The 27,505-nt window shown below is 38.4% G+C and overlaps 1 protein-coding gene and 1 non-coding gene across 4 annotated transcripts in view; one reads left to right on the forward strand and one right to left on the reverse strand.

Moving 5' to 3' along the window:
• The window catches only part of LOC149718401 (SPARC-related modular calcium-binding protein 1-like), a 73,011-nt gene that overhangs the window by 31,038 nt on the left and 14,468 nt on the right, over positions 1-27,505 (forward strand). The window contains exons 2-9 of one of the 3 annotated variants that reach the window (XM_089844557.1): positions 2,670-2,967; positions 5,926-6,141; positions 6,433-6,489; positions 10,324-10,416; positions 15,834-16,088; positions 17,769-17,891; positions 19,088-19,303; positions 19,563-19,799. In XM_089844557.1, coding sequence (XP_089700683.1) covers positions 2,670-2,967; positions 5,926-6,141; positions 6,433-6,489; positions 10,324-10,416; positions 15,834-16,088; positions 17,769-17,891; positions 19,088-19,303; positions 19,563-19,799 — 1,495 coding nt within the window. Of the gene's footprint in view, positions 1-2,669; positions 2,968-5,925; positions 6,142-6,432; positions 6,490-10,323; positions 10,417-15,833; positions 16,089-17,735; positions 17,892-19,045; positions 19,304-19,562; positions 19,800-27,505 lie in introns of all 3 variants that reach the window. The other 2 variants (XM_089844514.1, XM_089844607.1) reach the window with 2 other exon arrangements.
• LOC149718407 (U5 spliceosomal RNA) lies at positions 15,064-15,181 on the reverse strand. Its single transcript, XR_016381376.1, has one exon. It is a non-coding gene; the product is annotated as a U5 spliceosomal RNA (small nuclear RNA).

Raw genomic sequence — 27,505 nt, forward strand, 5'->3', positions numbered from 1 at the left:
ACTTGCAAACACCCTGGATAGAATCGTATCGTGCTAGGGCTATTGTGATAACAACATACTTTTGTGTTTGCCTCCAATTTTTAGTCCCCACACACTACGCGTTGAAATTGTGTGAAGATTGGTGCTGGTGACTTTGTTGGATGAGGTAGGCGTGTGATCAGGGTCCTTTATGTCGCTGGTGGTCTTAGGCTCTTAGCGCCAATCTCTTTTTCCGTGAACCAAGGAGAAAAGAGGTAAAATGGAGTGGAAATGGTGCTGGGCGACCTATGGCACTGAAACACGTCCCTACCCTTTCTTAAGTGCTACCACGTAGCGCCATTGTATTTGTATGAGAACTAACTTCTATTTTTAAGATAGAGAGGGCGTCCTTTACGATTTCGTACATTACGACCCTACCTGAACGCTGAGGATGCTGGGAGAACTTCGGTGCCACAGATGGGGTACAGGGGCAAAGTTAGAGGTATTGGGTTTCCACTCCATAGCGTGAACCACTAGGGGGACGAGGGTAAATTGTTCTCTATCGGCTTGCAATTTATATATGCAGCGCCATCTAGTTTTTCAAAATTTTGTTTTACGCACATCAATTAAAAATATATTGTGATTATTTCTGAGACAAGTTATACAGCAATTAAATCAAGTTCGAAAAATTACACCTAATTAATTTGAGAAGTAGCTAGTTCAATCATAAATCACAATGTAATGCATAACCAGATGGCGCTACAAGCAAAGTTTACATGGAGGAGATGAAAGACCATGGTACGATCATTTCAGATGTTGCAGGGAATCAGTTTTTGGTTTTTTTTAAGTAAAATCAAGAGCAAATAAAATCAGGTGTAGGGATCTCGCCCTTTCTCATCGCTATTTTGAGATTGTAAAACTTAGCATAGTCACTGTTGTCCCCATCTTGTTATTTTAACCAGCACAAACTGGGTTTCTCTGGCGTTGAGGCTTTATTCTAGCTCTACAAGGCAAATAAATTACAATGTATTAAAGCGTCTCTGCTTGTCGGAACATTTTTTAGTTGGGGGAGTTGAAGGGGAATCTTAAATGTAACCAAAAACCACATTTTTTCTATACTAAAGCCCAAAATACGTGAAATTGGAAACGCTTATAATCCCGACGACTATTCAGGGACACGTGTGTTCTGACGTACATTTCGTTTTCAAAAGGGAGGGGTTACAAATTCTTTACGTTGAAAGCAAACCACACATTTATGAATAATGTATTTTTATAGTAAACAAGCTGTAGCATGACCATATGTTTTGGCTTACCTTCAGTATAAATAGTAAAATATTTCATTTATAAATAGTGTACACAAAAAGGTTCTAGAGAAATTTCGGAATTTCCCCTCCAGTTCCTTCACTTTTTCTGGGAACCTCAATGCTGGCGACGAAGTAAATGAGTATAGTAAACTTCAGACTTATGAAACTGGTAACGGTGGAGGGAATACGTGTCTTAATTCACCAGTAATTATCATTTATCATGTGAATTAGTATTTAAACGGATAATAGGAAGTTAACCAGAAGGAGATTCAAAGGATCTGAAGTTTAGTATACTGATTTCTTAAGTCGTCAGTACGTAAATATTGGTCTGATCTTCTTGACACTGTAGTTACATACAAACACAGTTTTTCCCGGCAGACTTCGTCGCAATAAACCCTTAAATGTGAGTTTGTAATCTAGACTTCAAGTTAAGTGGACCTCAAAATCCTTGAGACTCCTCGACAATAACTAAAATCCTGACAATTAAAATTGATTTTTTAAATTGCCGCTTTTGATCTTTTAAAATAAATTAAAACTTCCTGCTTCTAATTAAAATGCTACGCCTGTTAGGGAAATTTCATGGACTTTGTATATAGAAATAGCTTGGAAAGGACAAACAACGGAGTAATAAGAAACCAAAATAGGATGCAATGTACTTTAAGTCCTAAGTAATTACTTCCTGGTTTAATTCCTCGAAAAACCTCAATCAAATCAACACAATCTTTGACAATTATTAGAACTGCAGTGAGAACGAAGGCAAATTTGAAAAAGTGAAAGTGCACCGTGTGAGGTTTACGACGCGAAGTCTAGCCGTCTCTAGCTTATTTGGTCGTCCAATAAGCTTTGTACTTAAAGGGCAAGTCTCATTTAAATTCCTATATTTTAAATACACCATTAAATTTGTATATTACTTAGTATGTATAAATACGATAACAATTTGAAGGTGAAAAGTATACCAAAAATCAGTCTATGGCTTAAGCCTAATCTTAGGTGTAATGAAACTTTAAATCGAAGTGTGGGTTTAAATTACTTCAAAAATCCGTTTACTGCTGAAATGTTAACGGATTTTAAGGAATGTCACATTTTAAAGAGAAAAATACCCTCTACCTCATTAAATTATATTTAATTGAGTATGGTATTTTATGACGTTATCTTTTCGCTCTTTGTAATAATTCGAGTTTTGAGGCATTCGGGGCATTATAATATATCATATTTCATAAATTTTGTAATGTAAACCTGGTTGGTATAAGTAATTAGGTTTACCCACGTACTCAGGACTTTTTTCCTCTTCACTGCTACACTTTACGTTATTCCTATTTGCTTTTGATAAAGAGAAAAGAATATTGAGAGATATATATCTCTTTTTCATTCACTAACCTTTTGTGCACTATTCTTATTTATACTTAGGTTCCATTTCTGCGGGACTCCGACAACAGCGACCAACCAAAGAGAAGTGGGGTGTCAGGGGACTTGCTTCTTCTTCAGAGCAGGAGCAACGCTGTGGCAGCAGCCGCGTCTGGTCGGCCACTTGGGCGATCACCATCCTCGACCAGTGTCATGTGCGCCAACGCCATGGACTGCTCAGATGAGAAAAAGAAAGCCATTTGCGGCACCGACGGCCGGACTTATTACTCAAGATGCGAAATAACCAAAGCCAAATGCGAAGGACATATGGTCGAGTTTAAACATAAAGGAAAATGTCCAGGTCAGTATCTTGAACTTTGAACTTCTTTTTACGCCGTAACATGGGCAAGTAAATACAACAAGGAAGGTGAAAAAGCACCTCAGAAATATCACAAAGTCGTATCAAGAAGTGATATCTAGTTTATTAGGGAAAAGGTATAAATTCGTTCATCCACATTTCTAGCTTTATCCCCAGTCCAAACGTATAGTAGGTCCGGAGTTAATCCCGGCCTCTAAGTTACAACCAGCATCATCTCATTGGTTCTTGAAAACTCACGTCAGCGCGTCGCGAATGACGAAAATTACATTCATATTTTCCGACTGAGGAGAGGCAAAATAGCCCGGCCTAATTTACGCCCCCCCTAGTATTTTGAAAGGGGGACTGGGACTATGGCGCGCGAATACTTAGGCATCTTATACCTTCTCCCTAGTAAACTAGATATCACTTCTTGATAGGGATATGTTTGAAGATATTATAACGGGTTAAAGTAACCTCTGCGGTCAATTAAAATGCAACGCGGTTCGTTTACTCTTCTCATGGAAGAATCGTAGTTAGTGGAGAGTCTAGTCTGGTCTTTTTCGCCGGAGCCAGGAGTCGCCAAGTTGAACAATTTACTCCCAGAAAAGGAACGAGTTAAAAGCTAAAGAAGATAAGAAGAGGAAAATATAGGCAACGTTGTCTCGGCATTCGCTTCGAAGGCGCCAAGTCCTGGGCGCCTTTTGTCATCCGCGACACCAACAAAGATCATTTTTTACATTTTATATACGTCACGAGTTTATCCACGAGAAAAATTCGCATTTTTTTTTCATTCCGCCAGCACATTTGAAAGGGTTGTTTGAAAATAGAAAAAAAAAAGAACTTGAGAAGTTATATAGAAGGAACCATAAAAAAGAAATGAAGAGAAAAAATATCTTAAAGAAGCCCGAAATGGGTGGCGACGAAAGCCAAAGTTGTCTAGTGCTTAATTTATCATAATTTTCGGAAGGTTTTTAAGCTTGAAATTTAATTGGGGAAACTAGTGTAATTGACACACGTGTATTGCGGATCTTAACTTAAAGGGAGGGTGAAGTGGAAAATCAAGTGATTTTTTATCGAGTCTTCTACATTCAGGAAATATCTCCTAATGATTTTAAAATTAAAATTAGACTACTGAGGTTTTACGGATTATTTGAAATAAGGACCTCTGACCAATCGCGTAACGCCATACCTTCTTGATAACAAAATTCTCGTGGTACCATCCATGCCAAATGAAATTTATCGCGAGATTTGATAAAATTTGGGCGCGATGTGATAATCGCGGCGCGAGGTGCAGAGCTTGCAACTGGAATTTTGTTAACAGGAAGGCAGGGCGGTACGCGATTGGTCAAAGGTCCTTATTTCAAATTATCCTTGAAATCTGAACCTAATTTGAATTTTAAAATCATTCGGAGCTTGTATTTCCTAAATGTTTCACTATGCAAACTGGTCATATAAATAGTGGAAGAATCTATATAAATTCACTTCATTTTCCACTTCACCCTCCCTTTAAACTTGATTCTATGCTCAGAGCTTTTAGCTCTGACTTGACTGAGGCGTATGTATAATTGCGCAAACGCTGTATGAATTAATTTCAAACCAATTATAAAAAAAATAATAAAAGTGGATTATTTGATCCACTTTTAATATTGTTTCCCTCAAGATTTATTGTTGGTCTCCTGTTTCATAAAAGCTATTGTATTTCAAGATCTACAGAACACAAGTGTAGTAGCTACATCTAATATGACCCACACATCTTGTTTGTATTATGGCAGTTTTATATGTATTAGAATGAAGACTTCTGTGCTACATAAAAACGCAATATTTTAAATCGTTATGATGTAGAAAAGTCAGAGCCTTGTTATTAACCTAAATTTCTTCATCCTCTCTTCTTTATTTCATCTTGGAAATTATTGCCGCTCTTTTACTGCCTACAGATTAGTCTCGTGTAATTATGAAGTATATAGTTTGATAGTTCATAAATTGGATTTGTGGATCCCTATATACTTTAATTTTAAGAGATTGTAGACAACGCTCTTAACACCTCTTCCAACATGTTTTGACACATCCGAGTGAAAATGATTTAATTTAAAATAGCTTTTATTTTCTTTTTAACAAATAACAGAAGTATATAATACTTCTCTTTGAGAGAAGTGTAACACAAAGCGGGGTAATTTTAACGTGATTCTTCCCAACATCATTTTAAATTTGGAGTGCACAAGGTTACTAAACCGAATCACATACGCGATAAATAGTTCCCTTATCATTACTCTATTAGCACTTAACTTTTTGCCAAGGCGCATGCGCTTGTGGATTTTTGTCCCACGTCAAGACAATCAAGGTTTGTGTCTACTTGATTGCTGAGGATTTAGTACCAACCAAACAGTTATAGAAATCCCCCTAGCACGGTGCGATGCCCATCTGAAGTTTGATGAGTGGAGAGCAAACAAATAGGGTGGGCCTTGGAAGAATCGTGTTACATAACTAAAGTATTTGTCATCCTTCTTCTATTATCCACTTCAGCTAATATTTGATGGAAGGAAATTAGCATATGGTGTTTTGATTTCTCTTTTTCCGAAAGTAGGTTTTCATAATATAACTTGGTGTAACAGAGGGCTACTTAAAAGCGATACACCAGGCTAGAATTTTTTCTTTTTTAAGTACCCCTTGTCGTCCATTGAGAGCTTTCAGTTAGGGGAGGAGCTGAGTCTCGTGACATAATTTACGCTGTCATATTGGTGGGTTTAAAGCAGGAATGAAGCTGAGACTACCCAATATGGCTACCAGAACAGCGGTAAGACTTGGGAGGGTGTGACGTACTACTATCCCATCTGAAAGCTCTCTATTAGAGGTACTTCCCAGTGCTTCGCGGAGAAGTCTAACGCATAGTGTCAGAAGCTCTGTTCTCCCTGAATGAATCTTGGCAAGCGTCGATTAATAGTTACAATTTTAATTTAATTTCAGAAAATGGACGGTGCTTGGCACAAAGAGCTCAAGCTCAAGACCAGTCCAGAAAATTTACGAATTTGGGAATAATTGTCCCAGAGTGTCGAGAAGACGGTAGCTTTCACGAAGTACAATGCCACGAATCAACAGGTTACTGCTGGTGCGTCGACGAAAAGGGCAAACCCATTTCGAGATCATCCGTTCGACACAAGAAACCCAATTGCGCCCAGCAAGGTTTGTTCAATAAATATAGTAAATCACCGCTTTTGAAAACAACTTTACATAATTGCTTAATTGTGGTGCTTAAACATACGACTGTTTCATAAATATTTTTTGTTAACAATTTGCGCAATTTTTGTTTTTGTATTTTCATTGTTTTTGCTTCAATTGGCGCTTGAACCGGCTGTCGCTGTCTACCGTGCGTGCGTGTGTTAACACCAAATCCCGCTAAATATCATTCATTCACTGCCCGCTTTGTTACCCTCAAAATTACGATGCCGGATTGGTTGGTTAAATTAAACGCAGGGAGTCGACGCATGAATCGACGAAGAACGTCTTCGAAAGGACCCAGGGACAATAAAGGCACGTAACACATATAATATAGGACTAAATCTTGAGCATATTTTCACAATCGACGCGATGGTATAACTTACTGTTACATCGTTTTGTCGTTGGACAGTGTATATACTTGACGCGTACACGTTTCGATCTGACGAACAAGATGAATTCTAACTATGAAATTATGCCAAGAAGTGATATCTAGTTTATTAGGGAGAAGGTAAAGATGCCTAAGTATTCGCGCGCCATAGTCCCAGTCCCAGTCCTAGTCCTAGTCCCCCTTCCAAAATACAAGGGGGGACGTAAAATGAGGCACCGGGCTGTTTCGCCTCTCCTCAGTCGGAAAATATGATTGTAAGTTTCGTCTTTCGCGTCTGTCGAGCTGACGTGAGTTTTCAAGAACCAATGAGATGATGCTGGTTGTAATTTAGAGGGGGCGGGGATTAACTCCGGACCTACTATACGTTTGGACTGGAGATAAAGCTGGTAATGTGGCGAATACCTTCTCCTTATTAAACTAGATATCGCTTCTTGAGATCATCAAAAGTTTTACTTCACTTACGCAACTCAAGGTTTGCATAATCTGAACTTCTGAAGCCACTTTTGCACTTCAAGAATGAAAAAGCGCATGTCCTAAAATTACAATTAATATGATAACTTTGGGTAAAACGTATTTCCGCCTCAATCTTAATAAACGCGAGCTTAGGAGAGCATTAATCTTTGGAGCGCCTCAAGGTCAATAGCATTAGCCGGGGTTTCCAGGGTTGGTTTGTAGCAAGCATTCCCAAATCGATACGTTTTAAATTGGAGGTCAACGGAAGTTAGTAAAATTGAGGGGGAAAAGCCTTATCGGAGATTTAAGTTCACTTCCGAATTTCTGGATATCGCTAACACGTTGAAAGGCACCGATTTACTTCTTGGAAGCATCTGCTAGAGCCCAGATTAAAAAATATTTCTATTTCTACGAATATTGGTTTTCCGGCTTGCATTCTAGACTAAAATCTTTCAAGTTTGGCGCGAAAAAAAACTACAATTACTTTGAAGTTTTCTTATTCAGATTCGTCTTAGCATGTACAGGTATTTGCGATAATATTGTAGATAGGAACATGGTTTCAATTGATAAATTCATTATTTTATACTCTATTTCGATTAAAAAGTGGGAAAATTCTAGCTTGTTGTGTCCCTTTAAATTTCAAACATTTTTATCTGCGTGTGGTTATGAAATAACCAACGGAGTTATGGGCTGATAACCAGTTTGTTAGTTATTTAGTGGGGTTGTGTGATGCACGGGAAAAGGCGGTGCACGCAATTTCATGGATAATTCAATCGCAAATGGGACTAGCAAAAGCGACAGCTTTGATAGTTCAAAAATCGTGGCACGAGGATCGTTTTGAAGTTCAGTATAAAGCTCGGGTTCTAATAGGAATTGTGAATCTTATCTTATAAGAGTTTGTAGAAGTGTAGAATAATTTTTAAACTCATACTGCATGAGGAGAATTTCCGCATTGTTTGATAGTCGCGTATGAGATTATATTGTCCCTAACCCATCAGCTTTACGACTTCAGAACCAGTTTTAGTGTACATACACATGTATAGAAAGCCTTTCCTCATTGGGAGGCGATTGGTCGCGGAGAAGTTGCTTTCGAATTGCAATAGACGTCAGGAACACCTTCAATAGACCAATAAATTGATGGATTTAGTTTTTTTGGCAAATGAAATCGTGTAATTTGTTACGGAAAGGGTTTATTAATTACGATTGTGTTGATTCTCTACGATTTACGGAAAGATAAAAAATGTATGCTAAACTGCAAATGGAAACTTATAGTGTCGTGGTCACTGTATCCCGCCAGTATTGAATTATTCAGGCATTTCTCAAGTTTATGTGCTACTCTTCGTAACTTCATAGTGTATGCTAAACATTGTATAGCCTTAAATCGTTGTTGGGTGATTGGAAACTACACGGAGTATTGATTTTTGCCCTTGTAAATAGTATAAGAGTTACGTATTTAAATTTCGAATTTTCGATATAGTGCATGCAAACAAGGCATCTGTTAGAAAGAAATCTTACATGCAGGCAAAACTAAACTAATATATTTTCCAAAAAATTTTATTATCGGAGTTTATTGTTGTCTGGTACGCTTATTAGCATATATCCCCGTTTTGCATATAATACCATCAACACGACACTCCCCTTTTGCTGTTTAAAATAAGAATAATCCTGCTAAACATGTAATAAACAAGATTAAGGATGAGAAAGTTTTGGCACCGTCCTCCCAGGATTAAAGATAACAATGTTGCCAGGGTTATTTTTGCATAATTAATCCATTTCGTGAGTTTATTTAATTTGCATAAGAATATTAAACCCCTGGAGAATTTATTTATTTAAAATAACGGCTAATCTTTACTAAGAGGTCCACACCTCAACGGAAAACAAAATTTTTAAAATCCAAAATATACAGGGTGTTTCAGATAAGTTTGTCATAAATTAAGTGGGCTGTTCTTTGACCAATTTGGAGTCGAAAATATAACTACTATCTCCATTTTGCCACAAGGGACACCGTTTTTGAGTTAAGATTGAACATAGTATTTTACGGATGACCCCTTAAATTTAATTAAGAAACTGAAAGACAATGATTGCTAATTTAATTAAGGGGTCATCCCTAAAACACTCAAATCATAACTCGAAAACGGTGGCTCTGACGGCAAAATGTCATAGAACATTTTTGACTCAAAATCCAGGTTACCAGTCCAGCAAGGTATTTTCGTTTCAAGCCACATTTAGCGTCTTTGTTGTCAGCATACCCATCAATGTTTTGTCTTAAGACATCAATGTGCTCAAACACTAGAGTCTATTATACACCTTGACTTTTCAAAAGGGTTAATTTTTACAAACTCAAGCAGTTTAATAATATTCTTTGCTCATCGAATGAATTCATAAATGTATACACAATGTAACAGAAAGGTATGTTATCGATTGGGCGTGTTATCAAAACAGCATTGTCCAAAACGGCTTTTTCATAAAAGCGTTTGCCATTATAGCCATTTGTCGTTTTAGCGCATTTTGATTACAGCGTTTATATCTTGAGCGTACGGAAGTACGCCTTTTCCAAAATATTGTTGTTTATCTTCATTAACTTCCCAAAATAATATGCCTTTTCCAAAAAATTATATTTTATATTTAGTTCCGATATAACATTACTCCTTTTTGCATAATATTGTTCTTTGTCCTATATACTTAATATAATAGAGATTTCCCTCCCTATCAATCACAGTTTGGGCGGAAACAGCAACCGCTGTTTTGGGAAATAGCGCTGTATTGAGAAACGCGAAAACAGCAACCGCGGTTTTGCTTCCACGAGGTTTTGCAAACCGCTGTTTTGGGAACCGCTTTATTCCAAAACGCTCTTTTGAAAACCGCTCAACTACCCGTGAACCTAACAGAAATGCCTTGCAAGATATCATCCTGACAAGCAAGCCCGGTGTAGGGTTGGGTTGGGTTGGGTTTGGTTTTGTTTGACACAATAAATAATGTTTAACATAAGAAAAACGTGGTTATTTTTAAATATACTTTTATATCAAAGCGTGGGCGAACAATGCTTTGGCTTGAGAAAATTTTATTTTTTTGGGAAGTTTCCCCAAAATTTTGGCTGTTTTTCCGAGATGGTTATCGATTCTTAATTCGCCGCCATAGTTGAAGTTCGTTCCACTCATAGCGGTGTACCCTTAATTTTGTTTTTCTTTCGGTTTAGTTTACACTCACTCACGCTTATCAAAGAGAATCCTTGTTTTTAAAACCGCATCGAAATTAGGACCTATACTAGAATACACGATAACTTATTTCTGGTTTCTTTTTCACAGCTTGCAGTAGTACGGACCGTTCAACGTTCAATCATAACCTAATTGAGATTTTTCGATCGGAGTATACAAGAATTATACCCAGTACCACGACGGGTAAGTTGGTGTTTATTTTTAACTACGCTGTTAAATCAGAGATGGTCTGGCAAAAATTGGCATAATCTAGGCGCTAGAGTGGATGAAAGATACACGTAGTGTCCAGTATGATTTTTGCCATGAGAAGTCTCGCTTTCCATCTATGGTCTGCTACTACGAACTTTATCGTGACGTCATGCCCTCCTATATGACTAGAGATGGGCCAGTACCAGTTGAAACCGATACTGATACTGATACTGATATATCGGTTTAGCCAAATATCGGTACCGATACCGATATGGCATCTGTATCGACCCATCTCTATAGCTGAGCCGATACCAGTTGAAACCGATACTGATATATCGGTTTAGCCAAATATCGGTACCAATACCGATATGGCATCTGTATCGGCCCGTCTCTATAGTTGGGCCGATACCAGTTTATACCGATATATCGGTTTAGCCAAATATCGGTACGGATATCAGTATCGGTATCGGCCTATCTCTTACCTCGGTTTTGGCGATCATATTTTAAGCCGTCAGCTCAGGCCATACAATTTAGACTATACCAGTATTGACGTCACGTCCCCGTAGCTCCTCCCCTCTCAGTACCACTCTATAGCTTGTTTTGTTGATCAATCAGCGCTATACTGTATTACGTAACCGTGTTCCTTATACTTCCGCGTTTTGGGGCATTATGAGAGATGGAAACTTCACCCCATTCACTTTCTATAATTTTAATTTGCATTTGACCCTTTAGCGCGAGCAGCTTGCGTCGTGATGCGCGTGATCGAGTGGGCTATGTTTTGACCTTACTTGACGCGACCTTTCCCTCTAACTAAAAACATTTATTCTGCTGTTCATGAACAATAACAGAACTACTTTTCATAAAAAGATATTAATTTAGAATTATATATTAAAGCGCCATCACATCTCTATCAAATAATATTCCTTTAATGTCTAGTTTAAACCACTGATCAACAAACTAAATTAAACAGCACAATAATAATACCTACATGTGCTTTCTTAAACAAAGGCTTAAAGAATGGTATCTTTATACATACGCAATATAATAAATTTTCGCCCTCAAAATGGGATAGCTAGCTATTGTTTCGGCGTTGTTCTTGTACTTTGAAAAGTGGGACAAAAGAATATTGTTCACTTTTTAAAAAGGAAAGAAAGAGAGAGAGGAGAAATGGTAAAGGGGTCGAGCGAGGTCTGGTTTGCCGCCGAGCTGGTGCCGAAGAGTAACTGAGTGGCACGTGACTCCCCAAAGTCCCGCCAATAACCCCATCATGCATGCTTACGAGGCTACATCATCTTCCCAGCATCTCCCTCTGTATCTCGCAGCGCGGTTCTCTCACTCTTATCAACGAGAACCAAATAATTAATGATGCTCGATCATAAGTCAGGTGCCACTTTATCTTCCCCCTCCCCCCTTTACCCATCAATTTTGATGGAGATGGCACATAGGGTCATGATCCTACACCCCCTCCCCCAAACCCCCCAAAGGAAAAGAAAAAAACTGATGTGAGAAATTGGAAACCGCTTATAGAGTGAGATTTTGCAAGGAAAATTAAATTTCTGTTAAACTCGGTTACACTGCGTGAGTTGCAAGAAAGGTTTACTGAATATTTTGCATGAAATTAAGGATTTTTTTGCGGTTAAGGATCTGCATAAAGAATATAAAGATAATACATGGTGTCAATGAGCAAAAAGGGAATATTTTAACAAAAGAATTTGTTATTTTTCTTAATTTACTTCTTAATTCCGATTGTTAGAATTGTGTGAAATCATGAACTTAGAAAGCCTATAGGGAATTAGAAAAATGTGAGATATCGCTTTGTCGGTACAAAAACAACGGTATGCACGAGCAAGAGGGGTAATGCAGGATTATAGTATTTCAAGGTCATTTTAAATCATTTCAGAACTAGCTCTTTACTGTTAGGCTCTCGGGGATCAGTAGTTTTTCTGGTATATCAAGGTTAATTTAAGTTTAAATTTCAAAGAACGTTTAATTGAAGGTAAGGTCGGCACTGGTGAGTTAATGAAAATGTTACGCATTCCCAATAAGCTTACTGAGCTGGGCTCACAAAAAATATCTGGAAAAGTTCAGATATTTATTGCGAAGTACGTGGTTGCGAATAGTACATGTAGTTTTCTCAACGCTCTATGGCAAAAGCTGGCATTTATTTCACCCTCATTTGCACAACACTTTGTTCTAAGTTACAGAACTAGTTGGCGATAAAAGTCAAAACGGGACTGAAGATTTATCAAATTAGGGTTCCCACATCGTTAAGGTGGGATCATAAGTTCATAAGATATGTTCCATAAGTTTGTCACTGTATAACTTACAAACTGGAGCTTGTCATGAAGTGACGTAGGTCATAGCTTCTCGTGAAGCGTCGCTTGGTAAGGCGCTGTCAAAGGCTTAGTAATGCAGACTAAATAGGACCTAGATGGAAGCCCTACAAAATTAACCACCGAGTGTAGGACTTCAATTCTCGCTTCCGTCGTTCTCGAACTAGTTATCTCGAGCTGTATGTCTCTCAGTAGCATTACGAAGAAAATGAAGTATCATATACTTAAGTAACATATCTTATAAACTCAAAGTGGAATAGATAGATATTTAGCCCGCACTGAGAAACGTTTGTACTTGGGCTGGACCGGGCGCACTGCGCGGTGATGAAATTTATCTATTTCGTGTGGGGCCGATTTTGGCATTTCTGGACACCCCGTCGCAAATGGCATTAAACTTTGAAATAAATAAGCTTAATACTCTAAACAAGGATATTTTCCAACGTAATTTCAATCTTGTCTATCACCCGCTGAGAAATAACATCTTCCCAGAGACCCAGACTGAACGCCGGCGCCATACAACCACAACTCGCCAAGAGAGAGAGAGAAAGAGAGAAAGAAAAAGAAAAACAAGAAACCAAAGGAATTAAAAGAAAAAGAAGCGTGTAAAAAGAAATCGTTTTCGTTCTTCGAACGGCCAACGAAATATTCCTCAAATATATTATAGGGAATTCATACACCTAATTGGAATCATTGTGTCCCCCCTTATCTTCCATTTTCATTTCTCCACGGGTTTTGTGGGTGGGGCTTGAGAGCTTACCAACCGTCATGCCTGATAATTATGACGACCCTCTAATTGTTATTTCATTGGTTGGTGGCAACGCGAGGTCAGGCGTGCGCACGCAAGACGCAACGCTCTGCGAGATAAACTATTCGCCTGGTAAAATTCGCCATACATAATGATTAGTCCATGGCTGATGGCTCTTCCCACAAAAACCGCCTAGATACGTCAAGGAGGATGTATTAGAGTGGAGAGGGGGGAGGTAAAAAAACCGAGGCCCATACCACACACAGTGGCGCGCAATGTCGACGTTGGCAAAGGCGCGCGTTGGTTGAAACGAGGGATGCTCATGAGTCTAGAGCAAGGAGGCTTGAACGCTTGCGCGAGAATGTACGCTCTCTTCCCGTGACGGGGTAGCGTTGATCACGGTAACCGGGGAACGGCACAGTACCGTTTTAGGAAAGGGGGACTACGCGCATTTCGTCTGACTCCGAGTCTTTCCTCTTATACATTCTCCTTGGATACGTTCAGAAAACGAGTACACAATATTCCAATTAACTATATGAATTCCTGATATTATATATATCTTTCCGAGGTGAATAAGAGCCTATCGTAACTTATCCAACGATAAAATTCCTGGGCACACCATCTCTCCTTCCTTCCTTCCCCTCCCACCAATCACCGGCGCGATATCACTCCGACATTAAGTCTGCAGTGTACAGCCATGAGATAGGTACAGTTCTATAATAACCACCTTAGAAGTTAGATGCTTTCGTTTAGAAAAAGGCCATTCTTTAAGGGTATAATCAAGAAGCGATATCTGGTTTACTAGGGAGAAGGTAAAAATTCCCCACATTTCTAGCTTTATCTCCAGTCCAAACAAAGGTCCGGAGTTAATCCCCGCCTCTAAACTACAACCAGCATCTCATTGGTTCTTGAAAACTCACGTCAGCGCGATGCGAATGACGAAAATTACGTATTTTCCGAATTTAATAGCCCGGCCTCCTTTTACGTCCCCCCCTTGTATTTTGAAAGGGGGACTGGGATTATGGCGCGCGAATACTCAGGCATCTTATACCTTCTCCCTAGTAAACTAGATATCGCTTCTTAGAAACTGGATCTTTTAACTTAAATATTATATGTCTTACATAAACGCAAAATACTTCTAAAGAGGTTAATGTTAAGCTTCATCCATGTCGAGGAGGAGCAGACAAGATTTTTTTCAACCAGTTCGGTATGCCTATCAAACGCCAAAGCAATATAATTGAGTAGGCTCTTAAAAGTGTATAAAAACTCATGGTGGGAAATGTCGTTTTGATCGAAATCCAATTTAAAGTCTATAAATTTCAAATTCGCCCCATTAACTGACGAATCTTTTTTATATTTTTACATCTTGTAATTCGAAGGTTCCCGCGGTTTTTACAAGGTATTTCACAGCCATAAGGGAATGTGCTGTATTAGGGTAAGACGAATTCACAGGATAGTTATCGCTTTTTTTTGGCGTAACGTAATTTAACCGTGTTAATTTCCCAGATATATTTATACCAATGTGGTTGATTTCTGTGTTTAATTTTGTATTTTCATAAAGATCCCTCGCCTCAATGGCAAGGGTATTCAAAAATTGAGTTTAGTAACTCTTTATATTACTTCACACGGTAATCTTTGGTAAAAAGCGAAAAATGATTGCGTATTGTGAAGAAATGAGAATCTTTTAATAGAGGACTTTATATTACATTTGTCCTCACTAAAAATATACATATCTTGTATTTAAATCTAAAAATCCTTAATTTCGGATGAATAGTTTTAATTCTGGGATGTTGCATAACACATACATAAGATACCTTTATGCCTAAAATAGTCGAAAAATATTCAAGTTATCTCAAAAATTGGAGATGTTACGAGTAATTTAGCTTGTACATTTTGTAGCAAAACGGTACATACAAAACAGCACGGCTTATTGAGTGAATAAAATGGAGGATGAGAAAGGGTTTAACTAGCCTTTTGAATCTATTTGCACCCAAGGACAGACTTCTGGTCAGAGCGGGCAGTCAGGGACGTGGGCCCCTGGAAAATTGACCAAATCGCGGGGCCCCTTTAAGACAGCCCTAGACTCGTCCCGGGCCCTAAGAAGGTAGGGCTCCGGGGTAACTGAGCAAATCCCCCCCCCCTCGAAGTTGTCTCTGCTCTCCTTACTGCCTGATGTTAGACTGTCATTTCTAGTTGTCCTTAATTGACTAGTCAATATTATTCAAGTGTCATGTTATCAAATATATAACCATTATCCCCCACAACTTCCACAAGCTTGAAGTCCATTGAACTGGACAACGCCATGTTAATAAATCTACTTTCATTTGGTTTAGATGCAACAAACACAGACAACGATCCTTTACTGGACACAGAACAGAAGAAAATTGTTCAATGGAAATTCACTCAACTGGACCAGAATTCGGACAACAATTTGAAAAGGAAAGAAGTCCGCGATTTGAGGCGAATGGTCAAGAAAATAGTTCGACCACGATCCTGCGCTAAAACCTTCACTAAATATTGCGATTTGGATCACGACAAAAAGATCACGCGAAATGAATGGTCAACTTGTCTCGGCGTTGACATGAATAGTAAGTATTAACATTTGAAGGGGCGTAGAATAATTACAGTTGACACCAAAATCAGAAGGCCTATTACAGATATAGATTTTCCAAGAGTTAAAAAAGTATAGAAAATGTCAGAAGAACTATTTCTTTCTCGATTCTTCACTTAGAGGAAGAAATCTTTAAACTTTTTACTTTCCTATCTATTCTATTTCTTGTTATAATCTGACATTGGACAAATAATTCAAAATACTGGTATCACCAAGTACACGCAAAATTAGCCGGTATAGTTCGCTGTAAGTTTGGCTCAATTTTGCTTTGCATTTTGATAATCAATTTAAAACTATTTTAAATCCATAATTTAATTCATTAATTTTGGCCTGAATATTTATATTTTGCATGGATTTATGCGTAGAGGCAAAAAGCTTCGCCCGAGTTTGTTATACATTCTAACTTACCAAACCATGGTCCTTTTATGTGGATGGTTCTAGCGCCAGTCTTTTTACTCTTGAAACACGCCTTCTCTCTGAGTTCTCTCTCCGATAACAACTTAGGTAGACAACGCCATCTAAATTAGCAAGATTAATATAAAAAAACAAATTTTCTAACGCCAAGTAATTAACAATAACGTATTGAAGGTTATTTTTCAAACACCTTAACAAAAATCGCAATCATAATTTACGATCTAGTGCGTGGCCAGATGGCACTACAGATAGAAGTTGCTTATAGACCATTTCGATGTAACTAAGAGGGAAAGACACGGGGGTAAAACTTTGCCTTCCATCTCGCTTTTTGGCGATTGCGCTGTAGCCTTTTTGTATCATGAGAGTGCGCAGAGACGGTTGGCAATATATCAGCCCTCTAGTATGTCCCGATATTGAGGATTGCCAACCCCCTTTTTTACGTCAAAAAGGTCTATAAATCGTCCTTTGAAGTTTCCACATGGGAGAGATAAGGGTGCGCTAAGACCTCTTAGATGAAAGAACCATGGCTCAATAATAATTTTAAATATTGCTGACAAATTTGCCTAATTAACTAAGTGTTAAGGTTACATCGTAAGGTTAAGCTGTCCTTAGTGAGAATTATAACGTCTTAGGGAAGCAACCGCGGTTTGAATGGTTACTTGAAGGTTTCCAATAAGCTAAATGACTGGAGTATTTTTGGAACGACCGGAAGTGTGATCCATGTTTGTTGAAGGGTATGGCTTATTGCAACTTCGGTACTTGATATCGAGGACAATTGTATTACATGTTTGGAATTAAACGCTTGTCCTTTCACATTCAAATAATGTCAGCTATGCTTGTGACGCGTTTTAAGACAATGACATTTTAGTCCTACACATCAACAAATTTCAAGTTGTATTCTAGTATAAAAACACTGTCCTCAAGTCAGAAGCCAAAATTGTAAAAAGTCTTTAAGTTTGGACTTCATTGGACACAGATAACGCGTCACTTCCGCGTTGGCTTTGGGGCAATCTCTAATAGTAACTGTTGACATAACCCTACCTGGTTAATGGTTAATAACTGGGTTATTCCCACGCATAAAACCCGCTCGTTTCTCCTCCAAAAACACCCATGTTTTAATTGAAGTGGGCCCCATGTTCCTTTTGAGCAATATAACAAATTCGGGACATTCGTGTCCCGAAGAGCGGCGTCTAACCCGGTTGACGTGTAGTATCGTTTCGCTTGTTCATGTCATTGAACTCAGACGAGCATTTGGAGGAAAGCCTGGATGGGCCAGGGGAAGAACGGCCACGCTTCCCACTGGCACACCGCCAACACAGACCACCTATCAGAGACGACTTTGACCACACCGATGACGAGGACAAAGGTATATTTGACCCCCAACTAGATATAAAAAAAAAATAAATTAACAAGGGTTTCCTGGTTGTTCCTTTGTCCAACGTCCAATCGTATTACGTCTAGTTCCGTTGTCGTAAAAGCAAGGATGGTACTGCGCTACTTGTACAATGTACAATGCGGGTTTTAGCATGGCACGTTTATTGGGGTCTTTGTGTCATGTTTGCCTAAGATGCGGGTTGTTTTTTTCTGGTTCAATATTTAAAACAATAATTTTCTTGGTATTCATTATTTTTTTTTTCTGAGGTGGCCTACATGTATTTGGTGGTTGGTACATTTATGATCATGGAACAGAATCGTGCGTGGTACATTGGAGAAAGTGAAGTTATTCAACGCGAATGTTAGGCCTAATTTATCACAATTCAATGATTTAGCAAGTAGCATCCAAGTAGTGACGTAGATACGCTTCAGATCGCGGAAATTTGCAAATCATGAATACACAAAACTTACACAATTTGAACTTGCACCTTATCGAGACCCTATGTAAGGTTACATAATATTGTAACATATCACAAAATTGCAGGCTGATTTAGTGAAAATATAGTTTGCTCTTTGTAGTAGCATCGCAAATGCAACATACAAGTAGAAATTGAAGCTTTGAAATCGTACGCGAAACGGAGTTCTGATTCAAGTATTTTAACTCAAAATTTTTCATTGACCATTTCCATGGAGTGATAATGACAGTCCCAGTAAAGGTGCATTGTATCTCAGCAAGGTCTCATTAAATATTGCTCCATGCTGGCAGATTGCCAGCAGCCAATGGAAAACGCCATACGATAGCGATTTTACTTATGCTTTCGATATATTTGACGCTGTGTGGCATTTTCTATAGAAAAACGTTAAATTCAGGCATGTTCAATTCAAACTTCAAAGGCTTTTTGCTTTACGAACAATTCACTGACTGCACTTCTCCAAGTACCGCTCAGAGCAGCTTAGCTTTAAATACAACGTTTCTGGTTATTGGTATGGTTACACGTCTATGGTATAATGAATCTTAACACGTGTCTTAATGGGGGCTATTTGGTGTTCTCATATGGTGAAGGTATTTGTAACAAAACCAACTGGTGACAATCTTTAAAAAGTACAACGACTAATGTTGAGAATATGGTTTTTTCACTCTCGTGGGTGTTCCACCGACTGTCGCCGTCCCACAACCCGAACTCGTAGATGAAGATGATAATGATGATGACGATATAGACGACCACGAAGAGCCACCCGTGGGTGACCGTCCTCATATGCTAGTGTCCGACAGTCAAATCAGCTCCGTGGGTGAACCAATGAGGAGAACCCCGATGGGTGTAAACCTGGAAGAGGACGATGACTGGACCAAAGGGTTGGACGATAGCGTCAGAGATGCGGCCGGAAGTGACAGCAAGGAAGAAGGTTAGTTTCTAAGTTGGCGCCTAAATATGCCAGTATGTTTGGTTCGAACCATATAAGTTCTTGAAATGGTTCCACGTCTAGAATAAGAAGCGTAGAATTATGATAATCCTTTCCAATGTTTCCCTAAATTCCTATCCAACATGTAATTTCACAACAGAATATGTGATCGCGTTCAGCTGGTAACCATATAATAACGGTTGAACTAAACAGTATTAATCTATATCCAGGTTTAAAAATATTTTTTTGACACATTTCACAGATTTCTCCGATTGTCTGTCCGCAAGAAGATCAGCCACCGAACAATATCAACAAGCACCCGAAGGTGGTCATTTCATACCAAATTGCACGCCGGAAGGCTCTTACCAATTGGCTCAGTGTCACTCCGGTATTTGCTGGTGCGTTCACGAAAAGAGCGGCAAGACTATACACGGGACCGCAATCCAGGGTAACAAACCCGACTGCGAAGCGGCCATGAGAAGCGCCAAGGCATTCAAAGGTCAGTCACCAATTTGTCTTATTTAATTTCGTGAAAACGAAAGGAAAAGTGGTGCTTTTCAAACCAGTGGGAACCGATCGCTCGCCAATGCCTTTGCTATACTTGTAAATCAATATACTCTTCAATTTATTTATGCTTACAGCCCACAAAAACCCGGGATGTTATTATAGTAAATTCCATTCCCACTCTTAACTTCAGTTCTTTGGTCAAAAATTATTTCCTAATTCATGTCAATGGACCAAGGCGCTATAGGGAGTGGGCAAAGAGGTGAAAAAATCTCCCCTACTAAGCGTCAGACCCTTACTTAGCCAATCAGGAGCCTTCCCCCACTAGCCTTTCACTCTGTGAATTTTTCCATCATTATAGAGGATAGGGGAGGAGCCTACTTAAGCCACACCTCTCTGCCAGCTAACTATATTAGGAGAACAGTTCGAACTAACGCTATAGTTGAAACTTAGCTTCGTATTTTCTCGAACTTCGTTTTGAGTTGAAGGTTAATCCGTAATTACGAAGGTGATTGAATTATCATTACTGCACTCTGACGGCTTAGTTTGCCCCCAAAATTGCCACTGAAAAACCAGTTTCTCAATGGATTTTACTGAAATCCTAAAAACTTAGAGAACATATAAACCCTCGTCTTTCCCAGGTGAGAATTCTAATTTAAATATCGATTAAAAAGTGAAGTAGACGTTCGAGTCATGCAGCCTACGCGAGCCTAAGTGAATTAATTCAAAGCGTGGCATCACGTAATGACAGCCCATCTTAAAGGGAGCGTGCATGTTGATACAAGTTGTTTTATTGGCTTCAGAATGATTAAAAAAGGTTCAAAAACGTTAACAAAATCAAGATAAAACTCACCACACATTTGCGTTTATTTTTGAAGATGCCCGTAGAAGATAATATCTAAGATGAATTCGGCCAAGGCCTAAGCGATATGGCGTTTGCTTTTAATATTACTACACATTAGCGCGTTTAGGTCTAATATCGTTAACTTTGGAAATAGGCTAAAAATGAACCTTAATGTTTTGATGAATTTTATTAATGTTTTTGAGCCCGATTCTATAGTTTGAACCATTTACGCTCCCTTTAAAACACTACGCTGGCAGAAAATTCATCGAACAAAAAACACCAAGAGTGTCTTTAAACTCTGGACATACCAAGCAACCCACAGCTGGGTAAAAAATATGTCATAAAAAATAAAATCGGATATTTGTAAGATAGTGGACTTTCACCTTTCACCATTTATCCCAACCACGAGGACTTCGATTAGTCAACGATAGATCAATAGTTTCGTCCTCTTTAGTAATCTCCTATTGAGATATCAGTCATCTGGAATCATAGTTACTTTTATCAAAGACAAATATGAATAACAGAAAGTGAGTCTGCTAGCCTCGCGCGTGTAATCAACTTTGGCTCCATCTGACGTTAACTAGAGAAACGCTGGCGAACTGAATTACATTTGCCACTACAAATTTTTGATAATCTCCAAGAATCAAAAATATTTTAAACGAAATGAATTTTTCCAAAGCCGACCTATTTTTTATGGAGAAAAGAAAACGATAACGTAATATTAAAGTAGGCCGTTTATAGCTGACCAATGAAGGTAGAGGGAAAACGCGACTTCTTTATCCACTCAAATGCCTCACGTTCTGATAATTCTATAATTCTATTTGCATTTACTTTTGGGGAAAGGGTTGTTCGACACCGAGCTTAACCTTGGCCTCGACCCGGGCTTATTTGTAAGCGGGAAAACTATTAATGAAGATGGATCGAACAAGATGGCCCGGGCCAGATTAGAGCTACACCGTTTGTAAAGCTCCAGCTTTCTAGAACATTTTACTTGTTAAGATAATTAAACGTAGCCCCTAAGTAACCCTTAATCCCAATCTCTTTTAAAATCGGCAATGAATTTTTAGTGAGTAGTCTATCGATGAATACCCGTAACCCTTTTGCAACCCTTAATCGCAAACACTTTTAAAACAACCAATGAAAATCCCCAATAAGTCCCTATCCCTTTAAAACTACTAATGAACGAAAATATCATTAGTGAATAGCCCTTCGTCGCGCCATTTTTAACAGTGCAAAAATGACTACCCGTAACCCAGACGCAACTATTAATCCCCATCTCTTTCAAAATCACCAATGAAATAAAAAATACCTCCTTAACACAACCTCTCCCTTTAAAAAGACGAATCAAAAATATGGTACGTACATCTTCTGCATCAACATCTTCAGCTCGAGTTAAACTAATAGCCTATCGTTAGATGTAAATCAAACGATGTGGCTAATAAAAATTACATTTAGCGTGAGAAAATAGGAACAATTTAAAACTAAGAGTAAGGAAAAAAATTTAGATAATATAATTCGCAGTCGCGACGGCAGGGCGCGCTGCCTTGACTCTCTTGCATGATAAAAATTAGTCGCGCTTATTTCTCACCGACATAAATGAAAGAAGAAGCTTATTATTCAAAGTAAAACCATTGCCTTCTACCTTCAAATACTTCAAGTTTTCAACAAATTTCTTGGAATTTTTTACATTGGTTTCATTATACGAAATCTTCAGTTTTAATCGGTTGCCATATTGGAACATGGTAGCCATAAAAGTAACCGAAACTTACTGACGTAATAACGGCAGTAAATTTCAACTGATTCGATTAAAATTTTGATTGCAAGTACTTTAGATCCAAATGAAGATCTGTATTATCTACTGTTCTACTCACTGGCCATGTTGCGTTGCGCGTTATTATAAGTTAGTGGGTTTTTAACGTTAGGCCTTGGCGTGCACGAGACACTCGAGTTTTGACAATAATAATCGAATTTTTTGCTGTCTTCCTGACTTCCTCACCTTTAAATAATTATTCTGTAGAAAGCTAGAAACTCTAGTGAACTCATGCCTTTGGTTGATGAGTTATTACCAGTACAGACGGAAATATGATATGTTTAGTTTTTCTTATCATTCTGTTAGTGGTCCTGTATAGCAGAACACTGATCAGAATACGCATTAGACCATTTCGACCCAACCAGGAACCGTCTATCTAGAAGGTTCGTGGGGAAACTTTGACTTTCATTTCGCTTTTTGGCGCCTGCGCTGTAGTCTTTTTGTATCATGAGAGTGCGCAGAGACGGCAATGTATAAACCCTTCGTACGTCCCGATACTGAGGGTTATCTACCCCCCTTTTTAGGTACAAAACTTCTTTAACAAGAATAACCAAGGGCTAAATTATTTATAAATCATGCAAAACAACGTTATCTCGTTCCTCGTAAAATTTCTTACTTCTAGTTGATAAATTTTTATTCAACTATAGCTATTAAACATAATAACACTCTTTTTATCGTATTGTTTCACTTCAATTAATGTACTTCTGAAGAATTACGTCAGACCGTATAATAGGCGTTGGTCCGTGGCCGGCATGGTAATAAAAGGTTGGCGCTCGAAAAATCAAATGCTAGACTATAAGTATTCTAATGAGCGTTCGGCGCCATCCATTTAATTTAACCACGAGCAATTAGAGGGCAATTACAACGTAACAAATTTAAGCAATTTAGATCAAACTTAAGACTTCCTTCCGTTTGACGCGCGCGTACCAGCGTCATAGACGATTTGACGGCTAGCAAATTGAAAATTAACCGCATCGGGTTTTCGTGTTATTGTTATTAGATTCCAGGAACCATTTTAGTAGGGCAATAGACCATTGCATTAATTCCACGAGAGAAGCAAACACCACAGGGGCGGGGAGATAACCTTCTTGGGTTATTTCCCTCGCTCCAAGAAGCACCGTTAGAGCCTGTGCGTGTAGTGAACTCTGGCTCCGTCTGGTGTTGTCTCATAACGTGAGCCTCTTTGGGGAAACACAAAATTTACAAACCATTTTTGCTGGATCTCGACCTTTAGGTTGTTTACTACTATATCTTTCATCTGTATTTTAAAATAATAACAAATTAAGGTTGCAGTTAAACTTCAATTAAATAAATGAATACGTCAATCAAAATTATTTTCTCGACAATTTAAATCACACTCTCAACGAGAGTCAATTTGCATAATAATTCGAGAGTCAATTTGAATAATAAAATGATTCTTAATTCCTAATCTTTCTCTTTAACCCCCTCGTGTTCGGCGTTAGAAAATAAAATGTAAAAATATCGATATCCATATATCGTCCGAACATATTTCAAGGATCGCCGCGAGAGATTTTCTTGGTTTTATATCTCATGAATAATTAATAAGATTAATTTAGACACCAATCAAATGAAGATTTATTGACTGAGAAATTTTTATACGGAGTTATTTTATGGCCTGACACGATGTTACGGAAAGTTATGGAATATTCAGGATTTTAGGGATAATTTTCGCTCAATATGAGTTAATTATTTGCGATTATAAATTGTGACTTTGTAGCAAGCATTTTTATCCTGAGGGAAAGGATAATTACAACGGTTCAAATATCATTCTTCGCTCACGAAATATCACAATTGCACTTTTCAGCAATTTGAGTATTCTACCATCAAGGGCAAAGCTTTCCGAAGTACCCAGTGTGATGTTTAGGACGTACTCCAAGTCTAGATGCATTAATTTCTTTCTCTCTAGCTTCTTAATTTGCTCGACCAATCAGCGTTTTACTTTAATATTACGTCATATTTTTACCCTCTCTACAAGGAAAACAGTTCAACTTTGGAGGAATTCGAAGTTTTAGGATAATTTTGGATTTTGGAAACCATATATATCGTAACAACTGCCTCTTCGATGTAACTAAGAGGGGAAGAAAAGGGGGTAAATATTTGCCTTCCATCTCGCTTTCGGCGCCTGCGCACTAGGCGTTTTGAGTGCAGAGAGTGCGCAGATACGCTATGGGTCCCTCCCCCCCTGTATGTTCCGATACTGACAATTGACAACCCCCTCTTTTACAAGAAGAGGCTTATACAAACTTAGTAAATGTAATCTGGTATTCATACGCGAGTTTTCCCTAGTAGAGTGTCCTACTCTCCCCTTTACTGGGCACTTTCCATTACTCATATTTGCCTTTACTATCATACTTAGTTCATATTCTCAAAATGGCGGCGCAGTAGATTGATTGCCAAAATATTTACAACAAATTTCATATTCACTCTTCGCGATTTTTCTCGATCTAGTTTTGTAGAGAAACAAACTGGGATGCAGGTTCTTATGCTTGAGTCTTTTCTTAGTATTTTAAGTTAACTCGAGTCGCTCTGTTTCTTGGCCAACTTATGAGTTATAGGAGAGAAAACGTTTCTAAGTTTTTCGTTTTTCGGGAATCTCAATTTGTCATTTCGTTAACGAGTTTTGCTCGCGTAAAAGGGGACCACCAGCATAGATTAGGGGCGCGTTTTTCCCGCCCAAATTCATCCAGAACCATGCATAGAACTCAATAGTAAAGGGCACCGATTTGAGTCAAAATTGTAAAATCATTAGCGCATTTTATTTCATTCATTTCACTCCACTCAAGAAGAAAAAGAGGAAAAAATGAAACCAAGACGAAAGCCCTCTTGATAATTGTGCGCGCCAAACCTCAGAACAAGACGTACAAGACAGAATACACACGTGACATCTTTACTAGCTGAGGCAAATAGATGTAAGACACGCGAATCTGAGCCAATGATAAACATTTTACAGCCCTTCAAGTTCAAGGTATACTGTCCCTAAAACACCCAAATCATAACTCGAAAACAGTGGCCAGGACGGCAAAATGTCACAAAACATTTCCGACTCAAAATCTCCCAAAGAACATCCCCTTACTTTATGGCAGAAACACCCTGTATATAATAAATAAAAGATAACATCAGGGATAGATTTAATTTTAAAAGTAGGAATGGAGAACAGAATTATGTTGGCGCGCGTCAAAGTCCCGGACTCCTTCCACGGGACGGAGGGGTATGAAAGAAGAAGCAGGTCATAGCGACAGAGGTAAAAAGGAATTACGTATTTTTCGCCGCCCCCGTCAGCAACGTCATCAAAACGTAGTTCAAGTGAGCCAATAAGATAATTTAAACTTTTCGTTCTTACGTGTTGGAGGGAGGGGCTCTATACTGGGCGGTCTATGAGTCGGACTGAAGTAAATACTAACCGTTCTCCATTCCTACTTCTAAAATTAAATCTATCCTTGCCCTTAATTTATGGCAGAGACACAAACACCCTGTATATAATAAAATATAACATAATGTTAAAGCAATGCGTTGACTGGTCGACCAAAGAAGGTAGAGAGAAAGCAATAACACTTCATATGGACATCCTAAACATACTGAAAACTACGAAAATCCACCTCAGAGTTTTACATTCTGTTGCTCTCAATACTCCACGTTATACAACAATTAAAATTTACCCAATTCATTTCAACTAATTTCATTACTTTCTCGCCACATATTTGAGAAGCCCTTAAAAAAATAAAAAGAAACTCTCTTGGCAAAGTTTAAAATTTTTAGCCTCTTTGGGAAACGCGGTCTGCTGCTCAGTCGGGGTCCTGACAGAGACACGATGTCGCGCCGTAATTAACGTTATTGTTCCTACTTATGGTAGTTGGTTACGAGACTTAAAAATAATTATCATAAATACATAAAAGTAAATGTTCTTTCATTAAAGGTAATTTGTAATAACTAGCTTTTAAACTTAATGCGCTGGAATTGATCCAAAAACTACACGATTTTATTTATTTTTTTAAATAATTTAATGGCAAAATTGTCAGACCTTAGGGCGACCAATAAATGAATGTAATTCATCAATTAAGAGCGATAGGTTTAGGCTACGTTCAGACGTTATTTTTACAACTACTAATTAAAAATACTTCAGCTGTAATTTCAATATGCTATTTCTAGTTTAGTAATAGCAGGGATAGATGTAAATTTGGAAGTAGGAATGGATGTTAAGACGTATATCATAAATGTTAAACTTCTGATCCATGGTTCTATTAATTATTTAAATTTAAATAAAATGAGTCTGATACTTCATGGAGATTTTAAAATTATTTATTAATTTAAATATACGCAGGAGCTTTCGGACCGCGGTCCCTCTTCAGCTGCAACTTTGACAATAATGTGATAATGTATATGCTACTTCTAGTTTAGTAAAATAGGTGTATTGTTCATAAGATATGTTCCATAAGTTTGCAACTTGTTACTGAGAGCTTGTCATGAAGTGAGGTAGATGAAACGTCATAGATTCTCGTAAAGAGACGCCTGGTTTTGGCGCTGTCAAAGGCTTAGTACAGACTAAATACCCCAGTAGCACGAGTGTTCCGCGTTCGAGTCGGTTCGAGGTAGATTCGTCGGTTTATGGTCCAGTCGGTAGTTACGACTAAAATCCGACTCTTATCCAACTTCAGTTGCCAACTCCGCTTTGCAGTCGGCCGTGAGAACAATAAAATAGAGTTGGCTGATAGTTGTCTTTAAGTCGGTTAATGTAATGAAGGATTAGGTCGGCTGCTCGACTCCTTACCAACTAACATGCGTTTCAATCAAATAAAGGATAACAACAAGGGTCTAGAGGTCGACATATCCGACGGCCTACCGATCACACTGAACATTTCTGATTTTGTTGTAATGAAGCTTCTTCCACGATTGAGTCGGTTCGAGGTGCATTCTTCGCTTTATGGCCTAGTCAGCACTTAGGACTTATCCAACTTCAGATACCAGCTCCGCTTTAAAGTCGGCCGTGAGAACAAACAAAAAGAGTTGGCTGATAGTTACATTTTATGTC

This window comes from Phalangium opilio, unplaced genomic scaffold, assembly GCF_054372755.1.
Source record: "Phalangium opilio isolate 3A_F unplaced genomic scaffold, DU_Popi_V2 ptg000002l_1, whole genome shotgun sequence".
Lineage (NCBI taxonomy): Eukaryota > Metazoa > Arthropoda > Arachnida > Opiliones > Phalangiidae > Phalangium > Phalangium opilio.